We start from the raw sequence: 24,190 nt of genomic DNA, 5'->3' as shown, positions 1-24,190 counted from the left end.
TCTTTTTATGAAACTATGGTCATTTGTGCATTTTTTTTTTTTTATAGAATAGAAAAACAGACCCAAACATTTTATTTAGAGGCTGTTGAGGGTCTCCATTTGTTTCTTATTCATTTTAGACTTGTAATTGGTGTTGTTTCACGTTCACTGATGGGTAAATAGCTTTAAGAATCTAGCCCGAAACGTGCTAGTGATGATTTGGGGTGGAACAGTACTACTGTTCGATTCTGACGCACCGCAAGGAGAATGAAGGGAACAAAAGAACGCCTTTACAGAACCTCGGTCATGTATGGCGAAGTGTTCTCTAAGATGGAGTTAACCACCAGACACAATATGAATCAAACAATAAACAAATAAATCAATATGTATTACTTGTCCTTGTGCATGTGCATCAGCATATGAAGTTAATAGAATAAGAGAAAGCAATAGGCAAGCGTGTGTTAATAAACTATAATGATAAAGTAACAGACAAACTGACGTTAATAAACTGTCAAAATAAATTAACACAGCATGTTAAAAAATGCAGCTCTGCAAGATGCTTGGCGACTTTTTTTCAAGAGCCCATATAATTTCCAACTTTTTGTAGCAAGAGAAAATCATGGAAATCAGAATACAAAATTAGTTAATGATCTGACAGCGGTTCTGGAAAGACTGAATAAGCCAGTCATCTCTGCAGTAACTATGCGATGTGTAAATTCAACCTGATTAAACTTGATAGGACTAGGGAAAGGTTACATGTACTGTGAGTGACAAATTAGTGGCAAGTTTCAGAACATGTCTTGTGTCGGTTTATAGACTCAGCTGCCCCAGCTGTAAGAAAAATTCACTACCCATCGGCCTTTAAACCACTCTGTGCAGAAGTGCATTGTCATTGCTTAGTACTCAATTGTACAGGTGAGGGAAAGGCAGCTTTTCTTTTTGAGAAATGAACTGTTTGAACAGGATTCATTTAGAACCTGCTGACAAGAAACATGTGACTATCAGCAGGTTAAAAAAGTCTAAACCTTCATGATTTTGGCTTTATTCTGCATTGTGACGGTATATCATAGGATATACCTATGTGGAATCCTCATCCCTAACCCCTAAGTAAATGGGGCAGTCAATTCCACTGTTGCTAAATTATGCCATATTAAATAGTTAATGATGATTTGGTAAGAAGAGTAGTGTGATCATGCATAATGACACTCCAGTTTTAACAGTCAAAAAAGTTTTTTTAATGCTTAAGTTAATTTCTTTTGAAAAAAAAAAAGAAATACAATATTTGAATACATTATTGCATTAGGAGTTAGTGATATTCTCTGAATTTAGTTTCTGTCCATTACAGTATACAAGGTATTTATGGAAATCCTATTGATTCGTGGAAATCCGTGAAATTCTAGAGAATCACTGAAACCACCATTGAGCTTGTGCAGCGTTTGCATCACGGGGCGTATTGACAGCATGACTACGGTTCCCCAAAGGAAACCGGGGTTGTTGCATGACAAACTTTTCTTAAACCACTGTTGGTTTTCTGTAAAGATATGACTTTTTTGTGAGTGTCAGCAAACACAGATACCCAAACCACAGCCTTCTCAAAGAACCTGGTTAGGTTCTTTTTAGACATGACTAATACAGGCCCACATTTCAGTCGAAAGACTCCTCACACTAATAGACTAACTGACTAACTTATTTACAAGTTATCAGTTTGATTGGCAAGTCAGTACTGTAATTTTGCACATACTCGTTAAAGGACACTATGAAACAGTGTCTTGCAAGACTGCTTATCACTCGTAATTAACAAAAATCTGCTGATAAGTTGTTCAGAGGTACTTACCTGCCTCCGACTAGAATTATACTTTTTACTCTGATATGTATCTTATATCATTTAATGTTCTTGTTTCCTTTTAAAAAAGAATACAGACATTTTAAAAATCCCTTTCAGTATAGTAACAGGAATAATTGTATAAGTTTGAAATTAGAGACCCTTTGGTAACTGAGTGAAAATGCTTTGGCCTCTCCATGCCCGAACATTGCTCACCCTCAGTCGAGGACAGTGAGTCAAACACCCGGAAAAAGAAAGAGAGGCCAAGCCTGCTGCTGACAACTTCAATAAGACTCCTCCAGAAGAAGAAAAATCCAATGTCACCAGCCTGACCTTTAATGTTAAATTCAGACAAAACAGAAGTGATGATACTGGGGCCTCTGCGAAAACATGAAGATACACATTTTAATTGACGTTTTATCTGATGGACTCTACAGATTTTATGAGAAAAACTAGGTGTTATATTTGATACAGAACTTTCTTTCGAAGCACACATAAAAATGTCACAAAATATTGCTTTTTTCTTTGAAGAAATATTGCAAGACTGAGAGGTATTCTTTCCAGGCATGATGCAGAGAGATTAATGCATGCTTTTACCGTGGCTTGCGAAAGCATTGACCCCCCTTGGCATTTTTCCTATTTTGTTGCCTTACAACCTGTAATTAAAATGGATTTTTTGGGGGTTTGTATCATTTGATTTACACAACATGCCTACCACTTTGAAGATGCAAAATATTTTTTATTGTGAAACAAACAAGAAACAAGACAAAAAAAACAGAAAACTTGAGCGTGCATAAGTATTCACCCCCCCCCAAAGTCAATACTTTGTAGAGCCACCTTTTGCAGCAATTACAGCTGCAAGTCTCTTGGGGTATGTATCTATAAGCTTGACACATCTAGCCACTGGGATTGTTGCCCATTCTTCAAGGCAAAACTGCTCCAGCTCCTTCAAGTTGGATGGGTTCCGTTGGTGTACAGCAATCTTTAAGTCATACCACAGATTCTCAATTGGATTGAGGTCTGGGCTTTGACTAGGCCATGTCGCAAGTAACGCTGAATCAGCTAGGCTGGTCAGTAAAACATTGAATCCCTTGTATGGAGAATCTCAGTAGCTAAGGCTCATGGTTCATCAACTGATTCAGATTCAGTTGTATTGTGTCTGCCAACTGATGATGTGAGGCAGAACAATAATTGGATACCTGCTGATATGAAAAACAGTGAGTTTTGGCCCCCTGCTGTATTCTGGTTGAATGGAAGGCATACCTCGCAAAGTGACCTTGTTTGAGCTGAAAGAAATGTATAGTAACAATGTGTACAGATCCAGAACTATTGTACATGGTGCAGAAGTAACCCTGACACATAAATTAAAACATAATCCTCTTGTTAATTGTGCATGTAATATGTGCCAAAGCAAGTCATCAGTGACTGGGCTCAGACTTTGTCCGGCATGCAGTCATTTGGCTAAACACTGTAGAATCTTGTTTGAATGCAATGATTCTGTAGGAGTTTCTTTCTCTCATCTGAATGTGAATCCATGGAATGTAAAAAGAGTTGAATGCATGAGTTGTGAAAGGGTCACTTAGTGAAATGGGTGCATCTGGGAAAATTAGAATGTGAGGAAGGTGTCCCTGCTAAGCGTGTACAAGTGTCTTGCAGGTACAAAGTCAATGTCATGGTGACTCACACTTGTGATGCGAGACAATGGATTCGAGGGCCCATTGTTGTGTTCGCTGAACCAACCCGAGCTGAACCTGAGCTGAAGTGGAGTCCTGCTGGGAGCGAGCTGAAACCCTGGACATGGATTGGATGATTTAAAATGAAATGTATTAATTCAATAATTTAAAAAGATGTTAAAAGAGTTAAAAGATGATGCAGCAGAAAGAGATGCTGTTTGAAATATAAAATAAGAAGCTTAAACAAATAATAAAAAGTAATTTTAAAAGTAGAGGATAGGTTTTGAGAAGGTAAACTTTATGTGACCTTTCTTCCCGAACTTTCTGTGAGCCTGTTTTTTAGAGAAAGCCGTGCCTGGTAAAGGGAGGCATAGTTGGCACGCAGAGCGAGAATTCTTTTATCAAAAAGATTATAGCGTCAAGGTTAAAATTTAACGAAGGAAATTATCTTCTCACCCTAGAAAAAGGGGGAACGTTGCTAAAAGACATTAATTATCACTGGAAATTAGGAAGATTGGTGTACCACTAGCAAACCGGTTTTAGCTGGCTTGTGTGCTACTGAAAAAGTAGGAGGTCGTCCGTAGTTCAGCAGAGTTCATGCTGTTAAGAAACTTATAGGACAGAGACATTACAATCTTACACTTAAATAAAAAACAAATAGATTATCCATGAAGAGAAACTCTATATTAGAAAACATAAGATGGAAGTTCCCTATAATATCTGTTAAGCACACGCCTGTAAGGAGAGAAGGAGAATTAATTTGAAAAATAAAATGGTGTAAGGGAATATGTATTTAGGCACCAAATACACATAATCAAATATAATCATAACTGATAGTGTTGTATATATTTTAAAGAACACTCATATATTCAAAATAACATTATTCTTTTTGTATACACATATAAAATAAAGGAATAGTGAACTCTGTTTCACCTAACCTTTTAGATAGAGGAGGGGTCTAGAAATGGGCGGATGAGATCATGGTCAAGCGTTTGGAACAGGTGTCATATCTTGGAAAGTTATTGGCATATGGCCCCAAATTTTAGGTTGTTGCGTACCAAAGAAAGATAAGAAGTGGATTTGATAAAGTCTCTCCATGTATTTCAATGGAGACAAAAATCTATAAAACCTCATGTCTTTTACAATGAGGCACCACAATCAAGACTCAGCTTGGCAGAGTGAAGTGGTCCATCATTTGCAGATCTCCACAGGACAAATCTGATTCCTTTGTTCACGCTACTTTTCCTTATAATAGGAGGTAAGCATATTATCGGCATTATTATATCTTACACATATTGGTTGTATTGCTATAAGGTATTGAAACTATGTTTTAGTTTTTGAGAGAGTGTTATATTGAATGAACTGAAATATAGAAGTGGGTGCTTTTTTAGACCGCGTGTATAGCTGGCCCGGTGGCTGCACTGATGCACGGAGATGTATCATGCCAATTGAAGTGTTAATGCTGAATTTGCAACTAACTTAGAACCGCTAATTGTTATTGCATGTTTATGGATTTTGGTGGTATTCGCGAACTACCTTTCCAATATTAAAGCATTTTAATAAAGCGAAGGAGCGTTGCTCTGATTCGTAAAACTTCAAATGAACGAGTCTTGAGTGTTTTTTTCTTGATTAAATAGGGGTTACATGGACATACATACAAGCTCGTCCAGTGCTCGAACATAAACCACTAGGAGTTTATAACATCTCTGTCCTCCTAACGTCTCCCCTGAGTTAAGAGCGTGTGCAGAGTAAATAAAAAAGAGTACGTAAAAATCTGTGAATGCAGCAGACGTGACAGCCATTCCAAGACATTTAATTGTTTCCCCTTAAACCACTCGAGTGTTGCTTTAGCAGTATGCTTAGGGTCATTGTTCTGCTGGAAGGTGAACCTCCGTCCCGGTCTCAAATCTCTGGAAGGCTGAAACAGGTTTCCCTCAAGGATTTCCCTGTATTTAGCGCCATCCATCATTCCTTCAATTCTGACCAGTTTCCCAGTCCCTGCCGATGAAAAACATCCCCACAGCATGATGCTGCCACCACCATGCTTCACTGTGGGGATGGTGTTTCGGGGTGATGAGAGGTGTTGGGTTTGCGACAGACATAGCGTTTTCTTGATGGCCAAAAAGCTCAATTTTAGTCTCACCTGACCAGAGTACCTTCTTCCATATGTTTGGGGAGTCTCTCAAACGTGTTTGCTTATTTTTTTCTTTAAGCAATGGCTTTTTCTGGCCACTCTTCCTTAAAGCCCAGCTCTGTGGAGTGTACGGCTTAAAGTGGTCCTATGGACAGATACTCCAATCTCCGCTGTGGAGCTTTGCAGCTCCTTCAGCATTATCTTTGGTCTCTTTGTTGCCTCTCTGATTAATGCCCTCCTTGCCTGGTCCGTGAGTTTTGGTGTGCGGCCCTCTCTTGCCAGGTTTGTTGTGGTGCCATATTCTTTCCATTTTTTAATAATGGTTTTAATGGTGCTCCGTGGGATGTTCAAAGTTTCTGATATTTTTTTATAACCCAACCCTGATCTGTACTTCTCCACAACTTTGTCCCTGACCTGTTTGGAGAGCTCCTTGGTCTTCATGGTGCCGCTTGCTTGGTGGTGCCCCTTGCTTAGTGGTGTTGCAGACTCTGGGGCCTTTCAGAACAGGTGTATATATGTGTGTGTGTGTGTGTATATATATATATATATATATATATATATATATATATATATATATATATATATATACTGAGATCATGTGACACTTAGATTGCACACAGGTGGACTTTATTTAACTATGTGACTTCTGAAGGTAATTGGTTGCACCAGATCTTATTTAGAGGCTTAATAGCAAAGGGGGTAAATACATATGCACGCACCACTTTTCCGTTATTTATTTTTTAGAATTTTTTTAAACAAGTTATTTTTTTCATTTCACTTCACCAATTTGGACTATTTTGTGTATGCCCATTACATGAAATCCAAATAAAAATCCATTTTAATTCCAGGTTGTAAGGCAACAAAATAGGAAAAATGCCAAGGGGGGGTCAATACTTTCGCAAGCCACTGTATATCCTCTACGATTGACAATTGCAATGGTCTTTCCATTGGGACTAACCACAACATTATTTCTCGCCTTCAACTTGTACAAAATGCTGCAGCTAAAACTTTAACTCGGGTCAAGAGGCGAAAGCATATCACCCCGGTGCTGGCATCTTTGCATTGGCTACCAATTAGTTTTAGAATAGATTTGAAGGTGTTGCTGCTAACTTAAGGCTTTAAATGGTCTCGCACCGCCATACCTTCTGGAACCATATGTCAACAATCGCCCGCTCCGATCACTGGATGCTGGCCTACTGTCTGTACCTATTATTGTGAAAAAACCTCAGATGGTAGATCTTTTAGTTATATGGCACCTAAGTAATGAAACAACTTGCCCATCACAATTAGAGAAGCCCCTTCAGTCAATGTCTTCAAGCATAACTAAAAACCCATTTCTATAGCCTGGTATTTTCATCCAGATGAGCCGATATCTTCTTGCCCCCATATTGTTCCCACTGTTTATTTATTTATTCATAATTTTTTTTTTTGTATCTAGATTAAAATTATATTTTTATAATGAAGCTTATATATTCTGTTTTGTTTTTATTCTTTTTTTTTTTAATGCTTACTGTTGTTCAGTAATACGTACTGTTTTTGCCTTTGTAAAGCGCTTTGTGGCTATATAAAAATAAAATTTAATTGAATTGAACCTTAAAAATAATATTAAATAATAATAATATTACAATTACAAGATAATGATTTGCAATTCTGAGAAACTAGAAATCTTTGACAAACCTTAGTGGACGTTTTAAACGACAGTATAGAGTAAAACAAAAAAACGGTAAAGAATAGCAAACAATTTTATAAAAGGTGAAAACATTTACTCATTTACTTGGAGTATTTCTGACATTACAAGATAACAAACACTGTCATGATAGCATTATGCTTGAGATGCACTAATTACAGGAGAAGGGTTCTATTTCTTCTTTTAAGATTTAAAGAAGTGCATACTTTTTGATTTCATAAAATGTCATGTTGTTAAAAGAGTACCAAATGCTTAAAAAATATATTCAGGATACGAAATGGTTTAAATCTGCGTCCAAGTTCAAAAGTTGTCAGTCAACAACAACAACAACAAAAATGTAATAATCAGATAATTAAATAAATCAGAATTTACTTATGTCAAAAGATTACTTTGGCTTATAAATTTAAACAATTTAAAATATTTGATCAACAATATGTGAGTGCACATCATCAACTCTTGTCCCAAAAGTTGTGTTTCCTCTTCTGAGCGCGTTCAAGGATCACAGAGGCAAGAGAGCTTGAAGCTGCTGATCTCGCAGATATCTGAGACATTCTGTCATCTAGCAGAGGAAGAGAAAGAAGAGTGTGACTTTAACCTGCTCCAGTAATTACAGAAAGAAGAGTCTGATCTTTAACATACATGCCCAGCGTGTAAAAGTACATTTATCATGTATGCTGCAGTGGGGGTGGGGGATCTGTCACAATGTGTTCCTGTGAAAAAACGGCTGTTTTCAATGTCGTCGCAACAAAGGGATATGTACTTAAGATGAAGGGTCAAGCAGTTCTGTAGCTCAATCACTCTGTGGTGGAAGTTGTTTTTTTTCCCAGCAGCAGTGCAAAGTGGCTGTATGACTTTATAACAGGGCAGCAGTGCTGGAGCTTCTCCTCCTCGTTTTGACTGGGAGTTTCTGAGCTGGAGCCTTCCCACAATGCACTGCACTGCAGTAACAGACACGACATACTGCCCTGTACCAGCTTAACTCTTTCAGTAACACAAACACACACACCACATACTGCACTGTACCAGCTTAACTCTTTCAGTAACACAAACACACACACACCACATACTGCCCTGTACCAGCTTAACTCTTTCAGTAACACAAACGACATACTGCCCTGTATCAGCTTAACTCTTTCAGTAACACAAACACACACACCACACACTGCCCTGTACCAGCTTAACTCTTTCAGTAACACAAACACACACACCACATACTGCCCTGTATCAGCTTAACTCTTTCAGTAACACAAACACACACACCACACACTGCCCTGTACCAGCTTAACTCTTTCAGTAACACACACAACATTTCTGTACCAGCTTAACTCTTTCACTTTTCTGTACAGTGTGAGTAGTCTTTACTGTGGAAGAATTAAACTGTGCCAGACTAATTCGACAGAAATACCAAACAGGGATAAATAAATAAATAAAATACCATTATTGGAGAGGTCAGAGTCATTGGAAGAGAATCTAAACAGGCCTGGTCTTGGGCCTCCAATGTTACCTTGGTAGAAAGAAAATGAAAACGATTTTGACTCACTGTTATTGCACATGTTATCCCCACTCTTGTGTCAGCTGCTGCCTCCTCTGGATCTCTTTACAGTGTGCCACACCCTGGATCCCAGACGAAGGCAAGCCATTTAAAAGCAATGCAATCCCCCTTATCCTAGATACCATGATCCACTCAAACCGGCCACCCTGGCAACCCATTTCCACAACCCAGACACGGGCTTGGAGGGCACTGTGGTATTAATATAACAAAAAGACTGGTCTGTGATTGACTTAGAAGAGGTCATTATATAGTACAGCTTGTACAGAATAGGTCAAACACTGGTGTACAGAGGTACTGTAAAATCTAAGGTATAAATGATTATGAAGTATTTAAACACTTTAAAAAACTAGAATACAGTGGAAGTACAGTCCAGGTAAAGTCTGTAATTCAAGGATTGCATTCATTTTTTTTTTAAGTAAACAAAGGCGTGTGTACTGTACCCTGCGTATTTACAAAACATACTTGATTGGAAAAGAAAGAGCACATGACTTGGTGCGGTGCTGCACAGACACATTACCACTGATTTCAGGCAGAGAACATCGCCTGGACGTGCCGATTCCAGAATAGACAGGCTCCAACTTGTGGCGTTTACCCCACCACTTATTTGAATTAGGATCTGCTTGGGACCCACAAATGATGCAGAATTATACAGAATGCCGGTATGCAGAGGGGCTGGATTAGACCAGGTTTACTGTATTGTATATTATACAGAATGCCGGTATGCAGAGGGGCTGGATTAGACCAGATTTACTGTATTGTATATTATACAGAATGTCGGTATGCAGAGGGGCTGGATTAGACCAGGTTTACTGTATTATAAATTGTTTATACATTCACAGAAATCAAGTCTGCACCTTCCCATCTTGTTTTTTTTTCCAACTTAGTTGGAGGCCGTCTCTCTATTAGTATAACACATTTTCGTATATAGTTTTTAATAGAAGCAGTAACACCCTCTAAAGCGGCTCTCCTCAAGGCAATGCCTTCGATATCCCCTGAGATTACAGTTCAGGTGTCTGATCAGCTATACAGACCTAGTCTCTGTACAAGAACAGATTGCACTGGCAGGCAGCAGTATCCGCAGCTGGGGGAATGACTTACATCACCAAATATTTCCACAGCCAGGTAATGCTCACAATGTAAAATACAAATTTAAATGAGAAAAAAAGTCACAGATGTGGTATAAAACAGAATTCTTGAAATACCAGCGCAGCCACAAGCCAGCCTGACCTACATGCCGTGAGGGCTCTTGTAGTAATCCTGTCTTCAGTCACTTGTGGTACAAGTCGCACTGTTCAAAGAGCCCACGGAATACCCTATTTGTACATTGTGCTGCAGGGTTTGTTTTGTGTTTCCTGGTTTGTAGTAGGCTGACTATGTGAAGGCAGGGTAATGAGTGTGAAATGGTGACAGTGGTAGCTGCCAGTCGCATGGGGTGTGTCTTGTAGTCAGAACAGCAGCACCAATGCTGTGGTACAAACATGATAACAATACTGTTTTATTACAGCAGGAATACTGAACAGAGCCTTTCAGGATCACTTTAACACCCCCACTATTGAGGTAAAATTAAATCACAAGTAATTGAATTATTACTTAACAGCTAATTTGCAATATCTAATTTTTTTCCTACCCTTTTTATTTCTTGCCACTCAATTAGCTTAGCTGCACTGAGATGCTGGCGATCACCACAGTGCTCTCTGTATTGAGCAGCTGCATCCAGAAAGGATCCATGTATATTGCACTTTTATTTCTCAGTTTTATCTCTGCGGTTTGCTTCTGGTCCACTGTTCAATGCTTTCGAAGTTGCTATTGTATTGTATTGCAGTGTATTGCAGTGTACTGTTTGACCTACCATTGTGCTGGAACTCTGGGTCCCTCAAAGCCCCCTGGATTCTGCTCACAGCCTCCCTGTGAGGGGAGAGGGAGGCAGGGGCTGTGTTTATGAGGGCAGTGCTGTTTGAAGACTTGGAAGGAGTTCTCACAGCTGCCGGAGGGGAGTCGGTCAGCCTGCTGTCCTCTCTCGGGTCCTCTCTCAGGGGGAGAGGGTCGCTGGTTTTCAACCCTGCCGCAATGGAAGACAGTGACGGGCCAGCTACATCAACCTGGAAAGCACAGATTCAAAATCACTTCAGAAAAGACCTTCATTTTTTTTGTTTGCTGCCAGGTTCCTAAATGGCATCAACAGCTCTAAAGTTCCAGCTGCACCCACAGCAGGTTGACTACATTACACTACAAACACCCGGGTATCGTTTTTGTCATATTCACAAATGAGTTCCTGGAATAAGTTTCAGTGCCTCAGCCAATCACTATAGTATAGTCCATTTTATTTTTCATCAAATTTTGGCAATCAGTTCCAAAGGCCTCCCTTAACCATACAATCAAAAGCACTTCAAGACACATACAAAACTTGTACAGCATGAGAGAGAAAAACACCTTTTGTACTCTGGGATTCATTTCAATGCAGTTCTGTTTTTGAAACTCATTTTTTTCCTACAGCTTCAACGAACGCTCATTCCCTCACCTTGGCTGACGTCCTCTCTGCGAAGGTGCTTGTGGGGGGATAAGGTTTTAATGAACGCTCATTCCCTCACCTTGACTGACGTCCTCTCTGCGAAGGTGCTTGTGGGGGGGGATAAGGTTTTAATGAACGCTCATTCCCTCACCTTGACCGACGTCCTCTATGCGAAGGTGCTTGTGGGGGGGGGGATAAGGTTTTAATGAACGCTCATTCCCTCACCTTGGCTGACGTCCTCTCTGCGAAGGTGCTTGTGGGGGGGGGGGATAAGGTTTTAATGAACGCTCATTCCCTCACCTTGGCTGACGTCCTCTCTGCGAAGGTGCTTGTGGGGGGATAAGGTTTTAATGAACGCTCATTCCCTCACCTTGACTGACGTCCTCTCTGCGAAGGTGCTTGTGGGGGGGGGGATAAGGTTTTAATGAACGCTCATTCCCTCACCTTGGCTGACGTCCTCTCTGCGAAGGTGCTTGTGGGGGGATAAGGTTTTAATGAACGCTCATTCCCTCACCTTGACTGACGTCCTCTCTGCGAAGGTGCTTGTGGGGGGGGGGATAAGGTTTTAATGAACGCTCATTCCCTCACCTTGGCTGACGTCCTCTCTGCGAAGGTGCTTGTGGGGGGGGATAAGGTTTTAATGAACGCTCATTCCCTCACCTTGGCTGACGTCCTCTCTGCGAAGGTGCTTGTGGAGGGGGATAAGGTTTTAATGAACGCTCATTCCCTCACCTTGGCCGACGTCCTCTCTGCGAAGGTGCTTGTGGGGGGGGGATAAGGTTTTAATGAACGCTCATTTCCTCACCTTGGCCGACGTCCTCTCTGCAGACTCTCTGGGAAGGTACTTGTGGGGGGAATAAGGTTTTCCAAGAGGGGGTTCTGTCTGTAGGTCCCGTTTAGTAGAAGGCTCCAGTTTTGGTGGTGAAACCAAAAGAGCACCACCTTGTGGAAAGCAGAAGAAGAATCAGTGGCAAACCCATCACAATGAACTAACTATTAACATACAGGAAGGTCTATGTTGGAGACATCAGACAGGGCATTGGAACAGGGAGCGCGGACTGCGATTCTCTGTTACAACAACGCTGTATACAGTGATAAACACATTTCTTCCATGGCTGCTCCTAAATGAACAGACGTTAACATATACATGCATTTCTTAAAAGTGTACGACAATGAGCAGGACCATTGCAAAGCTACCCAGGATATCGAGAACATGTACTTACTGTTCCTGCCTCTGTATGCCAGGACAGCACAATTCTTTTTAAACACAATAACCACCAGTTTGTCCTGGGTCTTTTTATTGTTTTATGTAAAGATTGTTTTAACTGTTGCCACATACCTCATGATTAAATGTTTCAACTATAGAATGTTTCTGCGGGTTACTGCTAGCATAGATCTCTCCAGTACTGCAAGACAAACCATTGTAGCAGAGACTCGCTCATTTCACGGCTCATCAGAATGAAGCGACTCGTTACCAACTGTTGGCGTGGTGAGATCATGGTGAGTTCTTGGGGCCCATCCCTGATTCTTCATCTCGGGGGTGGGGAGTCTCCCTTCATCTTCATTGCTCACGTCTGAAGACACAGGGGTGACATCAGAGCCAAACCTGGCAGATGACTTTTGTCCTGCAACTTTGCCTCTGAAAAAAACAAAAAAAGATCCAGATTTTCATACTTAAACCAATTGCTTTATATAGGGTTACAACATGATTAGGAGACCCCTAGATTGAAACTTGCATTCCAATTGGCTAATGCAGAGTCCAATTAAATTGTTGGTGTTGCCTAACCTTATATACAGTAAATTCAAGTCCTAACCTATATATAGTAAATTAAAGTTATACTAAAGTTTTGCTACCATGAATTGATCAGAACTACTGTTCATGGTTTAGTTGAACTCTCCATTTCTAATAAAGTTCTTAACTTGGAAGTATCTTCCAAGATGCAACCCTAACAAGCACACCGCTCCACATGCACATGGTGCTCCACTGGCACTGGAATACTTTGATGCTTAGCGCTTTACACTTGTGCTTAAAGCTGTGCACATTTCTTAGTTCAGGGTTAAGTTTACTATATAATTGATCCAGCAAGTCAGTGCTTACTCTTTCTCCTGCTCATCTTCCTTTTCTTCCTGGGCCTGCTCGCCCTCTCTTCTCTGCAGGGTTTCCTGCTCCTCATGTTCATTCTCCTCGTCTCCCCAGGCCAGTCTCCTCCTCACTGGGAGGGTGGCTCTGCTGTGCAGGCTGGCTTTCTCTGTGTCGTCGCTTGGAGACTTCTTGGCAGAAGTGTCACTCTGCACAGGAGAGCATGAACCAGACCTCACTGGGCTGGGGCTTCTCTTCAAAACCCTTGTTCTAAACAAAAACCCAAAACACTGCTGAATTCAAAATGCATGAGGATAAACTATCTGTGCGCTGTGTTTATAAGATTGCAAAAAAAAAAAAAATAGAGAAAAATTAATGTTCTCTAGAGCTTATTAGAACGCCGACCACCAGGGCCTCAAATAGCACTGTTATACCTCTCATCGGCTTAACGACTTTTATACATCTTTCTGAAGAACTTTCAGTTTTACAGACTTGACTTGCGCTCTGAATCAGGTGAGGACCATGCATCCTGTGCACTGTTAACCTCAGAGTTTGCAGTGATGGAGATGCCCATACCTGGCCAGGTCCAGGGCTCTGATGTCATCGCTAGCAGACTCCTCCAGGGTCGAGGAGGAAGACACTTCCCAGAATCGGTTCTTCTCAGAGAGAATCTGGTTCAGGTGCTCTCGGGAGAAGTGGGTTCCTTGGGCTCTCTTCCTGTAAGCCTCTGCCATCTTCCTCAGCTCCATCACCTGTCAAAACAGGCATGGGATCAACAGGGCCAATACACCCCGATTCATACAAGAACAAATCCAAGAGTTCTGAAATGCAACACAAAAACATGACTAAAAAACGAATACACTACAATTACACTTGTACACACATACAGTATGTATACACAGAATGTATTTATGTATTTAAAAGTAAGCAATGCTGACCGGTTTGCAGTTTCATATGTGCAGTTTAAATCCAGAGCCTGTCCTCCTCTTCATACAGTTTACTGACATGCATTTCTAATTCTCCCAACCAAAAAGTGAAGCAAGTATGCAGTCAAAACCATGTTCACTCTACCTAGACATTAAAAGCCATACAAAATGCAGTGCAAAGAACATGGAACAGCAGCGTTAAGTCTTTCAGTGCCAAAGGAACACAGTATGCAGTATGCACTAGTGGGAGTTTTTTTATTTCACCAAAAAGCACAAAGACACAAAGCACAGGCAGATAAAACCAGACAGCCGATTACCTCATTGTACCACATGTAAGCGAGGTGGCTTTGTGAATCCTGCAAAGAGGAAGGGTACAGCACACGTGACTTCAACAGCATTTTCACTGCTTCGATTATTCCTGTATTCATACAGACACCTGAGCACAGCACTGCAAGACAAAGGACTGAACCCTGCTGGATAACTGCCTTGACTTCCCAGTCTACATGAGGCACTTGAAGTGCAGGAGGGGTGAAGTTGCACCCTATACAGTACATCACCAGCATTAGAAAAGGAGAGCAGCGCTCATCTGTACACTGCAAACTAATTCAATCCAGCCACTAGTAAACCCTATGGGCCCTTCGCGTCTGTTCTGAGGGACGTCAAATATGAACAGTATAAAACTTGCAAGCACAGAGCTGCAGGAAGGAGCAGTTCAATGCTTGCTCTGAGTAGTTTCCAGCTAGGTTTGTACTGTTAAAGTTCAAAGCCAGGTAAAGGCAGAGAAAACATTGTAAGTCAATGTGGGTGCAACACAACCCAGAGCTGCTCAGAATGTGTGTATACACCACAAAACAAGAAGAGAAACGAACAAATAAATAAAAACACCACAATGACATGAAGCAACAACTTGCTCTCTGAAATGAATGAATTCCTTTGGCAAAATGTACCTATGCTTTTGCATCTTCAAAACAAGCCCATTGCATTCAAAAGCAGGTTGCGGATGCGTTCAGTTTTTTTGTGGCAGGGGGGACAGGACGAGACGGGACACAAACCTGCCCTAAATGAGAAAGATGAACACACCTCATCTGAAGAGACACGCCCTTTTATCCAGGCTCCATCTTTATAGCTGTACTTCACAGGAGACCGGAAGTTTGACTTGTATTCTGACTTCATTTTCCTTTAAGGTAACACAAAATAATTAGGCTCTATATTCCGCACACATATTCATTTGACTCAACACAAACCTGCAGTCAGACCTCAAGTATATATAAAAGGTACTGCTCACCCATAGCCTCTGTGAGGAAAAAACAGCCTCTGTGGATTCTGCTGCTTCAGAACCAGCTTCTCTGCAGCCAGCTTTGGGTCCTCACTGTTACGCTGCTTCAAAACTGGCTTTTCTGCAGCCAGCTGTGGGTCCTCACTGTTATGCTGCTTCAAAACTGGCTTTTCTGCAGCCAGCTGTGGGTCCTCACTGTTACGCTGCTTCAAAACCGGCTTCTCTGCAGCCAGCTGTGGTTCCTTATCTACGTGCCTATTCTGGAGTGAACTGTACTTTTTATTCTTTTCACACTGAATAAAAAGGAAATGAAAAAACATAAAATAAATATATATTTTTTAATTCTAGGAAGACTACCACCTCAGATTATTTTACCAGAACTATTAAACAAACACTCAATAGAGATACATTTAGAAATAATAAAACTCAAATTCAATGACAAACATTTAGACTAGAAGTCTTTTGTAATGTTTTCAAACGTTGGTTTCTTTAGTATTTCATAACTATAAAAACCCCAGTAGTGCTATACTTGGAAATACTAAAAGAGACCACAGATTGACTCATTGCCATGATGGAGAGAAGGCCCTGTAGCTGAAAGCAGATATTCAAATAAACTAGATAAATGAGTAGCGATTATACAGTGAATACAAGGCATATTTATGCATTTTAAAACCGTTTGTGAGATACAGCCACAAGTAAATGTGTATCAGAACGACAGCTACATGATGTCAGCCATACTGGATCAGAGCTCCATCCAACTCAGTCTGCATTGTTTACATAACCCTGTAGCTTGTAGGGCTGTCGTAAGTCCTCATATATCGATGAAGCAGAGCTCACTGTCAGTTCTTGAATGAAGAATAAATGTGTTTTATGAATTTGTGTTTAGAATTTCATCTTATCATGCATCATACTAGCCAATCAGAAACATCACGTATCGTGATCCATAACATATTGCGACCTGCATATCATGAGATGTAAGACATTGGGTCTATGGATACACCCCTAATAGCTAGGTAGGTGAGGTGCCTCCATATCATGAGATGTATCATATCGTGTCTATTGATAATAGCTAGATAGGTGAGGTGCTTTCTCAAAGCTGAGAGTAAGTGAAGCAGAGGTGTGTGGGCGCATCACCAGCTTGGAGCCACGTGTGAGTATCTTGAAGGATACCTTTGAGTTGCTGGTTGGCGAGATGTTTTCTGCCTCTCGCTCCTCCAGGTCCTTGCGCAGTCTCAGCTCTTTTGGGGGAGGGGAGCTCTTGAAGTTCCTCCGGTACTCGCTCTCACGCACAAAGCTGCCCGACTTGAACGGAGGAACCTCCTTGTTTCTGTTGTAAACCAACTGATATGAAAATGGAAGCAACGGGAAGAACGTTTAAAAAGCATTTTTTGATGATGGTGAACATGCTAGTTAAGATATTATCTTACACCCCTCATATCCTGTCATTCAGATTAATATTTAAAGATGACTCAGCAAATACTATAGAGGCAAATCACGTAACTACAGATTTCGTTTAAAAAAAACATGTGCATACTTGTTATACTATGAATGACCTGGTCTTGACTTTACCTAATCTATAAAGTAAGTTGTTTTGGTAATACAGTTGTGCTGCTTTTTTTTCCCCTGTAATTCGGCAGCCATCCAGGCAAACTGGGAACTTCCAAACACATGGAATTTACATAACTCTTTGGCGCCATCTTCTGGTCAGATGAGGGAAGCTCATCTTATGTAATACAAAACAGATAGCACTGCGTTATTAATTGAACTTTACTGAAAGAATTCTGCCGTTTAATGGTGGACAAAAGCAAAATTAGTTATGAAGATACTGTATGTTGAAGATTGGTCCTTCTTTACACAACTTTAATCTTACATTATTAATCTTACAGGAGACGTGAAAAATATGAAGACTAAATTATTTTCTTGTGTGCTCTGCACTGCAGTGAATGTATTTCACAGGCCTGTGGGTACCTGCTCTGCTGCCAGTAACGGAGAGTTTTTTGATGGAGTCTTCCACATGAACTGTCTCTGGTACTCCGAGCTTCGGGCTACACTCCTGCGCACGTCTGTCTTCAGCCCAGCTTTCTTCTGCAGGACCCTGTTAACCTGCAGGGCAACAGTAATGTAATAACATGCCAGACAGCATGGGGGGGGGGGGGTCAGTTTCACTGCCCAGGTGAAGTTACTACTGAAGTGCAAGCAAGGCTGGCAAACAGGAGATTTCTTTAGTGGACACTAGGATAGCATGTTTGAAAGGAAAAACAAACTCAACAGCAAAAGGGCTCAAGGGATCCTAAATTACATTCATTAGACTGTGGTTCATTGCACAAGAAGCAGGTGTAATTTCCAAGTACATCTACAAGTATGAAATGTACATGACTGTGAGATTTGTATTGTGGTCATATGGGATCTTTACAATTCAGTGTTTTAAAATGTCACTAGAAGTGTGACAAACAGACAAATGATAGAAAGTGAACCTAACAATACATTTGTTAGAATGCGGGTATACATACACACACACGACAACTTCAGCTACACAACGACTGATATGCTCAACTTATAGGAGGCTGTGTGGTCCTTTGGTTAAAGAAACAGGCTTATAACCAGGAGGTCCCTGGTTCAAATCCCAGGTCAGCCACTGACTCATTGTGTGACCCTGAGCAGTGGTGGAGGAATAGCAGGGGCAGCAGGTGCAGCTGCTCACGGGCAAATGTCTGTGCAGATTTCTGTAATAATTTCTGTGATCGCAGAATTGGAGAATCTTGGTAGGGTTAGTGATTAAACCTGTTTGTTTATGATTAAAAAATACTGTAGTGTTGGATATAAAGATGTACACATAATAAACCAGGCAAGTAGAACACGTTCATATTCTGTACTGTTTCATACATGCTAATATTCTGACAATTAAATACAGTTCAATACTGAAGACTTGATTTCATATGTTTGATGTTTATAAATAAGGGTTAAATTAACAGGGGGGGTGGGACGACACAATAAGGTCCTGCAGTGAGGCCCATCTTCCTCTTCCTCTGACCCTGAGCCTCCTTATGCTCTGTTTTTCGGGTGAGATGTTGTTGTAAGTGACTCTGCAGCTGATGCATACTTCACACACCCTAGTCTCGTACCTTGTAAAGCGCTTTGTAATGGTGGTCCACTATGAAAGGCGCTATATAAAATTAAAAATATTATTATTATTATTATTATTATTATTATTATTATTAACTACGTTGTCTGTAGTCTCTAACTGGTACTTCATTTTTTTAACAAATTTAAACCGTAACTTCAAGAAGTACCCTAATAACCAGCTCTGCAATATTAATCTGTGGAAGAACTCGCTGTCAGAAGAAACACTGCGCTGCTCTCTGATCTTCAATTCTAAAAAAACCAGCATTAACATTCAACCAATAGGCCATTAATGAATGAGTGTCTGGGTTGTACTGAACTCTGTATCTGTGTTTTGATGTCTCGCGAGTGCCACTGTTGCTCTAACAGGTAATATTTGAATGCACAGCATTAAAGAATAACTGCAGCACTGGAGATAAAAACACTGACTATGTATGCTGTACTTACTCCATTACCCTGGGCAGCCGGAACGCCCTTCTCGGCGGTAAGGGAAGGCAGGCTCTTGCCGTTCACTAAGGGCGAGTGCGGAGCTCTGTCTGGTCTCGGCTCCATGGATTGAGATCGGGGTAGTCTGGGGACCCGGGGGCCCAGGGGAGTCTGGACTCCTTCAGGGGCTGTCTGGTCCTCAGTAACGGGGGTGTGTGTTTTTACAGGACTGCACGCTTCTTCTCTCCGTGGAGCAGAGTGCCGTGGCGTCTCGCCTCCATGTACCCACTGAAAGGACCTGGAGATCTGCGGCCGACAGTGAGGCACTCTCTTCTTGGAAATAAAGCTGGGCTCTTTGGTTATTCCTGTGATGCACAGAGGAGCGTGTTTAAGTCACTGTTTCTGTCACAGTGGATTTCTGTTGTGTTTAGTGATGTTAAAGTTGTTGAATCCAAAGCTCCTTTCACACTGGCATGCTCTACCTGGGTCAGGTATCAAAAGCAGCGTTGCCCTGGGTGACAGACGCAGGTACACAATGCGAGTCTCAATGCCCCGGAAGCAGCTTGTTACTGACGCTTCCATCCAAGCCTGGATGAACCGTCTGCCACATTTTTAATTACAGCAAATGTTTCTACATCCCATGCTGTGTCTCAATCAACAAAAATATGTCTAAACAGAAATGTTGCTTGCGGCAGTGAAACCGTCATGCAGGCGTGGCTGTTTGTTATTGCCTTGGCTCACGAATGGTCGTCACGCATTTTGTCTCGCTCAACCCGGGTCAAAGCGTGTCGACCCACATCCTGAGGTGGGCCGCTGGGATCCGGGTTTAACCCGAGTATGACCCGGGTACGTGGTTTCACACCGGTTCACAGGGTTCGCGCAGGACTGTGACCTGGGTAGGAGTGCCAGTGAGAAAGGGGCTTAACTGAATAAGTAAATAAATCTTCCATTCCATTACTACACAAGTCTCAGATGTGCAGTTTGTAAATAAATCCATGTTGTAGAGCAAGCTGGGCTCTTCATTTGAAATCATGATACCTGGTACCTCGCCAGCTTAAAGAATGCTCTCCGTTTCCATGCATTCCTCTCAGGAAGTCTGGTGCTGCTTCACTTTATAGCTCATTTCACCTCACCTGTGTGTTCTGGGTCAAAGCATGTTACTGGCTGAAAGCATGTCAGTCAATAGGGAAAGCAACCGGTTGATAAAAAACAGGAAATAAGGTGTTGGAGGGGTGGGAACAGTCTCACTCTCCAGGTGAAATGACCAAGAAAGTGCAACACTACCTCAAAGCACAATGGCTTACAAACAGATTTCTTTAACGCAATAATGGTATTACCTTTTAAGCACATTTTTTATGTATTACATTATTCTAAATTGCAAAAAAAAATTCCTCAGCATAACAGAGCTAAGCGCATGTTTCAGACAGGGTGGGCTTGTGTCCCGACAGCTAAAACAAACTAGGGGAATGTAAACAAACAAAAAACGGTCAACGAGGAGAAGAAGTAGAAATCACTGTGTAGTCACGGACAGGTAACAAACAATTAGCCCACGGAGATCGGAGCTGTATGATGTCCCCAATCTCTGATAAAGGACCTCGGATGTTATCTCTGAAACTATGTTTAATCACGGTTTCAAATATTCATTTATGTATTTTACCTTTTTTTCAGCTTGTCTGTCAATGTAGACGTCCTATCTGTCTATCTAAACACTGAAATGTACACAAATACATTAACCTCCTCTCAAATCCCAATTCAAAAATAAAAAGTTACCGCCATTCTGTAGATGGGGATGGGGGGCCCATTCATAACTGAAAATTCTGATGGAATCAATTCAAACATGGACATTCTGATTGCTCCGCCCCTTCTCTCTGAACTCTGCCGCACTGCAGCGATGTCGTTTCTGGGATTTCATTCATTCACTTGTTTTACAAACATTGTTTGCTTTTGTGCACAAGGTACCAGAACTGAAGAACAGCTCCATGTAAGGAGAAGACTTGGTTTAGTATTGAGATATTATTTAGGTGACTGGAAATACCCACGACGCAACATCGTCCACCGATGGGGTACTGAAGCCTGTAGGATATCACACCACACAGAGAATTAAAGCAAACCCCTGATTTATTTATTTATTTTGAGGAAACTGTTTCTATTCATTAGCAACAAAAACTAGCGCTGCAGAAAAATCACAAAAAATGTGATATGTTTTTAACATATCCATTTTCAAATAGAAATAGAACCCTCGTAAGAGGGATTTACCATCTTGTAATGCCCTTCTCACTGTGCTAAACACCTTTGTCTGGTAATGCCCTTCTCATTATGCTCTCTCATTACGCTTATATAAATGGCTAGTCTAGAGTGTGTGTGGCTCTTGGTATGATTAGCTGTGGTAACATGTGGCCCTTCTTGATCTCTGCTTACCCAGCTGGTCAGAGCGCAGTCCCGCCCAGGGGGCTTTGTGCTCTGGGGAGGGGCTTCTCAAACCCTTCCATTTGTAGTTCTTCTTGTATTCACTTAAACCCTGAAAAACAAACAGCAGCAACCAGATATGTCAGATATTAATGTCAGATATTGTGTTTCAATTAAAATAGCCAAGAATTAATAAATGCTAGCTGGATTTCACTGGCATTGCCCTTGATTGTCTGATTCTTCAGCTGTTGGCATTGGCACAGCCACCCCATGCAGTGGAACAGGTGGGCGAGTTCAAAGGTCACACCCAGTCATGCATGATTTGCTGGAGTGTGGAAATGGAAGACACCTGCTGTAGTTTGCATTCTGCACCCGCACACAGGCGCTTTTATATGATAATTGTATTATAAAATACAACCCCATCGGTTAGGTTTGTTATTGTGAAAATACTTTATAAAACAAAAATAATAATAAATGGACAATAAACGTTTTATTTGTATTGGGGTTAAAAATGTCGTGTGCATCTGTAAGAAAAAACTGGAACTATAGCGCCCAGTGCTAGCTTTAATTCCAATCAAATCGCATCTTCTCCCTTCATTCACCTTCGTCCCCTGCTGTACAGACACGCTTTACCCACTGTGAACGCCTCTCTGAATCGGCAGTGTTTCACATTTAAACAGTGTAACAAGGAAAGATGCATCGCTTAAGACGTGTGTTGCAACACCACACCGATAATAATGATGCAGAAATGGTAACGTTTTTGAAATACATTATTAAAAATCTGGAGTGATCACATCAGCTTTGTATATTTGAAAGGCAGTTTCCGCTCTACGTGTGCCTGAACACTGGCTACAGAGTACCTCACTTAGTTAACCTCAAGGAAACTCCTGTGTACAAAATGAAACCAACTATGGCTTTTAAATAATAATAATAAATAATAATAATAATAATAATAATAATAATAATAATAATAACAACAACAACAATACAACAAACTAGCGGTGACGTATTAAGTGCGGGGACTTCTCTTCGTTACAATGCAAATGAAAAGTAACCTAGTGGATCAGGTAACAAAGAAGACTTAGTGAAATAAACAAACCAACGCTTACCGTAAACCGGACTGGCATTTTCAAGCAACAAAACTGTAGAAATCTGCCGGATTTTTTTGCTCTGTGCAGAAACTGTCTGTTGATGAGCGTCCAGCCGCTGTGTTGTGTGTTTCCTTAGCAAATCCCATGGCGTCCCTCGACACGCGGCGCAGGCGCACTAAGGAGTCGCTGCTAATCCCTCTTCCTAAACTGTTATTGTTCTGAAGCGAAGCACGTGGTTTCTGCAAGCAAACTCACACAGCACGGCACTGTGGCTCTCCTGGTTATACGTACAGGTTTGATTATGCCTTCTTGAATTTTATAATCTGTGATTATATTGCTCCGGGGAATGAAAGTACTGAGTCTGTACTACGTGTCATCATGATGCACAGTACTCATATATATATATATATATATATATATATATATATATATATATATATATATATATATATATATATATATAATATCTTGCTGTAATGAACATGTTCAATACATTTATTGAAGACTTTTTCAGATGTGGTCTTGAACAAGAGCCCACAGCTTAATAACAACTGAAGAAAGAACAAACCCTTGTAAAAATATCAATGTAAATATTATGCATATCTAAAGAAAACTAAACAAATCTATAGCCAGTTTCACCTGTGGAAAAAGGACAAAAAGAGGGCAAAGTTTGTGAGCCACTGTCTTGGAGGCATACTGTATGCACATCATCCAGAAACACAACAGTAAGGAGAGCTGCTTCAAGCTGTGCAGCAATGGGGATGCTGTGTGGCAAATGCTGTGTATATGGCTTTGTTATGGTTCACTGTTAAACAAATACAGAAACACAGCAGGATAAATTAATGAAAACTGTAAATATAGTTGTGATAAATACTGTGATTCATCATGAAAAGTGTCAGCATTGACCTTTGTATGTATGGCCTGCAGTGTTATGATGTCATAGATAGTCAGTGCACTGCACTGAAAATGTCAAAGTCAGTGCTCTGTGCATCATGAGTCTGCATGCCATGCCATTACATAGCATTGCACTACATTTACAAGAACAAGTGTCAAGTACAACAGATACCAGTCTCAACTTTCCTTCAGGGTTTCAAGGGCAGCATCAACAGCAGAGCTGCATTAGTGGAGTTAAGGCTGCCCTACTGCTTCAGAGTGAAGCCGTGCACTAAGGACTATATTCAAAGTGCTGGTGCTGTCTTCAGTGTGCCAGGTTAGTGGCTGTTGATATTGAGCTCTGCCACTCCAGTGTTGTTCATGAATAGGGCAGTATGCCGCTGAGCTTGAGGGTGGTGGTGTGATGATACCACTTGTTGAAAATGGAGGAAGTCTCACCACACACATCAAAGCATTGCAAGTACAGCTTCTTGAGTTATGTTGTCTTGGAAGTAAGTGGCTGAAATGGCAGGCAGAGAATGACATTGTAAATCCAACCTTCTTGGAGTGGAATCTGTATTCCCCAGTCAGAGTGAGAACCTGTGAACTCCATCCAGAACTTTCACGTGAGAGCCG

General features: G+C 41.1%; 1 protein-coding gene across 2 annotated transcripts; it reads right to left on the bottom strand.

The window, feature by feature from the left end:
- Nucleotides 1-7,364: 7,364 nt before the first annotated feature.
- Nucleotides 7,365-22,844, bottom strand: LOC121320085 (nuclear protein MDM1-like). 2 transcript variants are annotated; one of them, XM_041258268.1, is made up of 15 exons: nucleotides 22,700-22,844; nucleotides 21,603-21,702; nucleotides 19,206-19,549; nucleotides 17,607-17,741; nucleotides 16,809-16,979; nucleotides 15,648-15,931; nucleotides 15,443-15,539; nucleotides 14,680-14,718; nucleotides 14,013-14,188; nucleotides 13,455-13,706; nucleotides 12,832-12,995; nucleotides 12,162-12,298; nucleotides 10,697-10,946; nucleotides 8,731-8,799; nucleotides 7,365-7,854 (listed from the first exon to the last, which is right to left on the bottom strand). In XM_041258268.1, the coding sequence occupies exons 1-15, from the start codon at nucleotides 22,715-22,717 to the stop codon at nucleotides 7,745-7,747; spliced, it is 2,346 nt and encodes a 781-aa protein (XP_041114202.1). In that variant the 5' UTR covers nucleotides 22,718-22,844; the 3' UTR covers nucleotides 7,365-7,744. The 2 variants fall into 2 exon arrangements, with proteins under 2 accessions (XP_041114202.1, XP_041114203.1); XM_041258269.1 differs by lacking the exon at nucleotides 14,680-14,718.
- Between the last annotated feature and the right edge of the window lie 1,346 nt (nucleotides 22,845-24,190).

Source organism: Polyodon spathula, chromosome 8 (genome assembly GCF_017654505.1).
Source record: "Polyodon spathula isolate WHYD16114869_AA chromosome 8, ASM1765450v1, whole genome shotgun sequence".
NCBI lineage: Eukaryota > Metazoa > Chordata > Actinopteri > Acipenseriformes > Polyodontidae > Polyodon > Polyodon spathula.
This window is presented reverse-complemented; position numbering and strand designations above follow the sequence as displayed.

Excerpts from the sequence above, each read along its gene's own strand:
- LOC121320085 (XM_041258268.1), bottom strand. Across the intron at positions 14,189-14,679 it reads CTTACATGTGGTACAATGAG|GTGATGGAGCTGAGGAAGAT; the intron begins GTAATCGGCTGT and ends CTGTTTTGACAG. Across the intron at positions 13,707-14,012 it reads AGAGCCCTGGACCTGGCCAG|AACAAGGGTTTTGAAGAGAA; the intron begins GTATGGGCATCT and ends GTTTTTGTTTAG.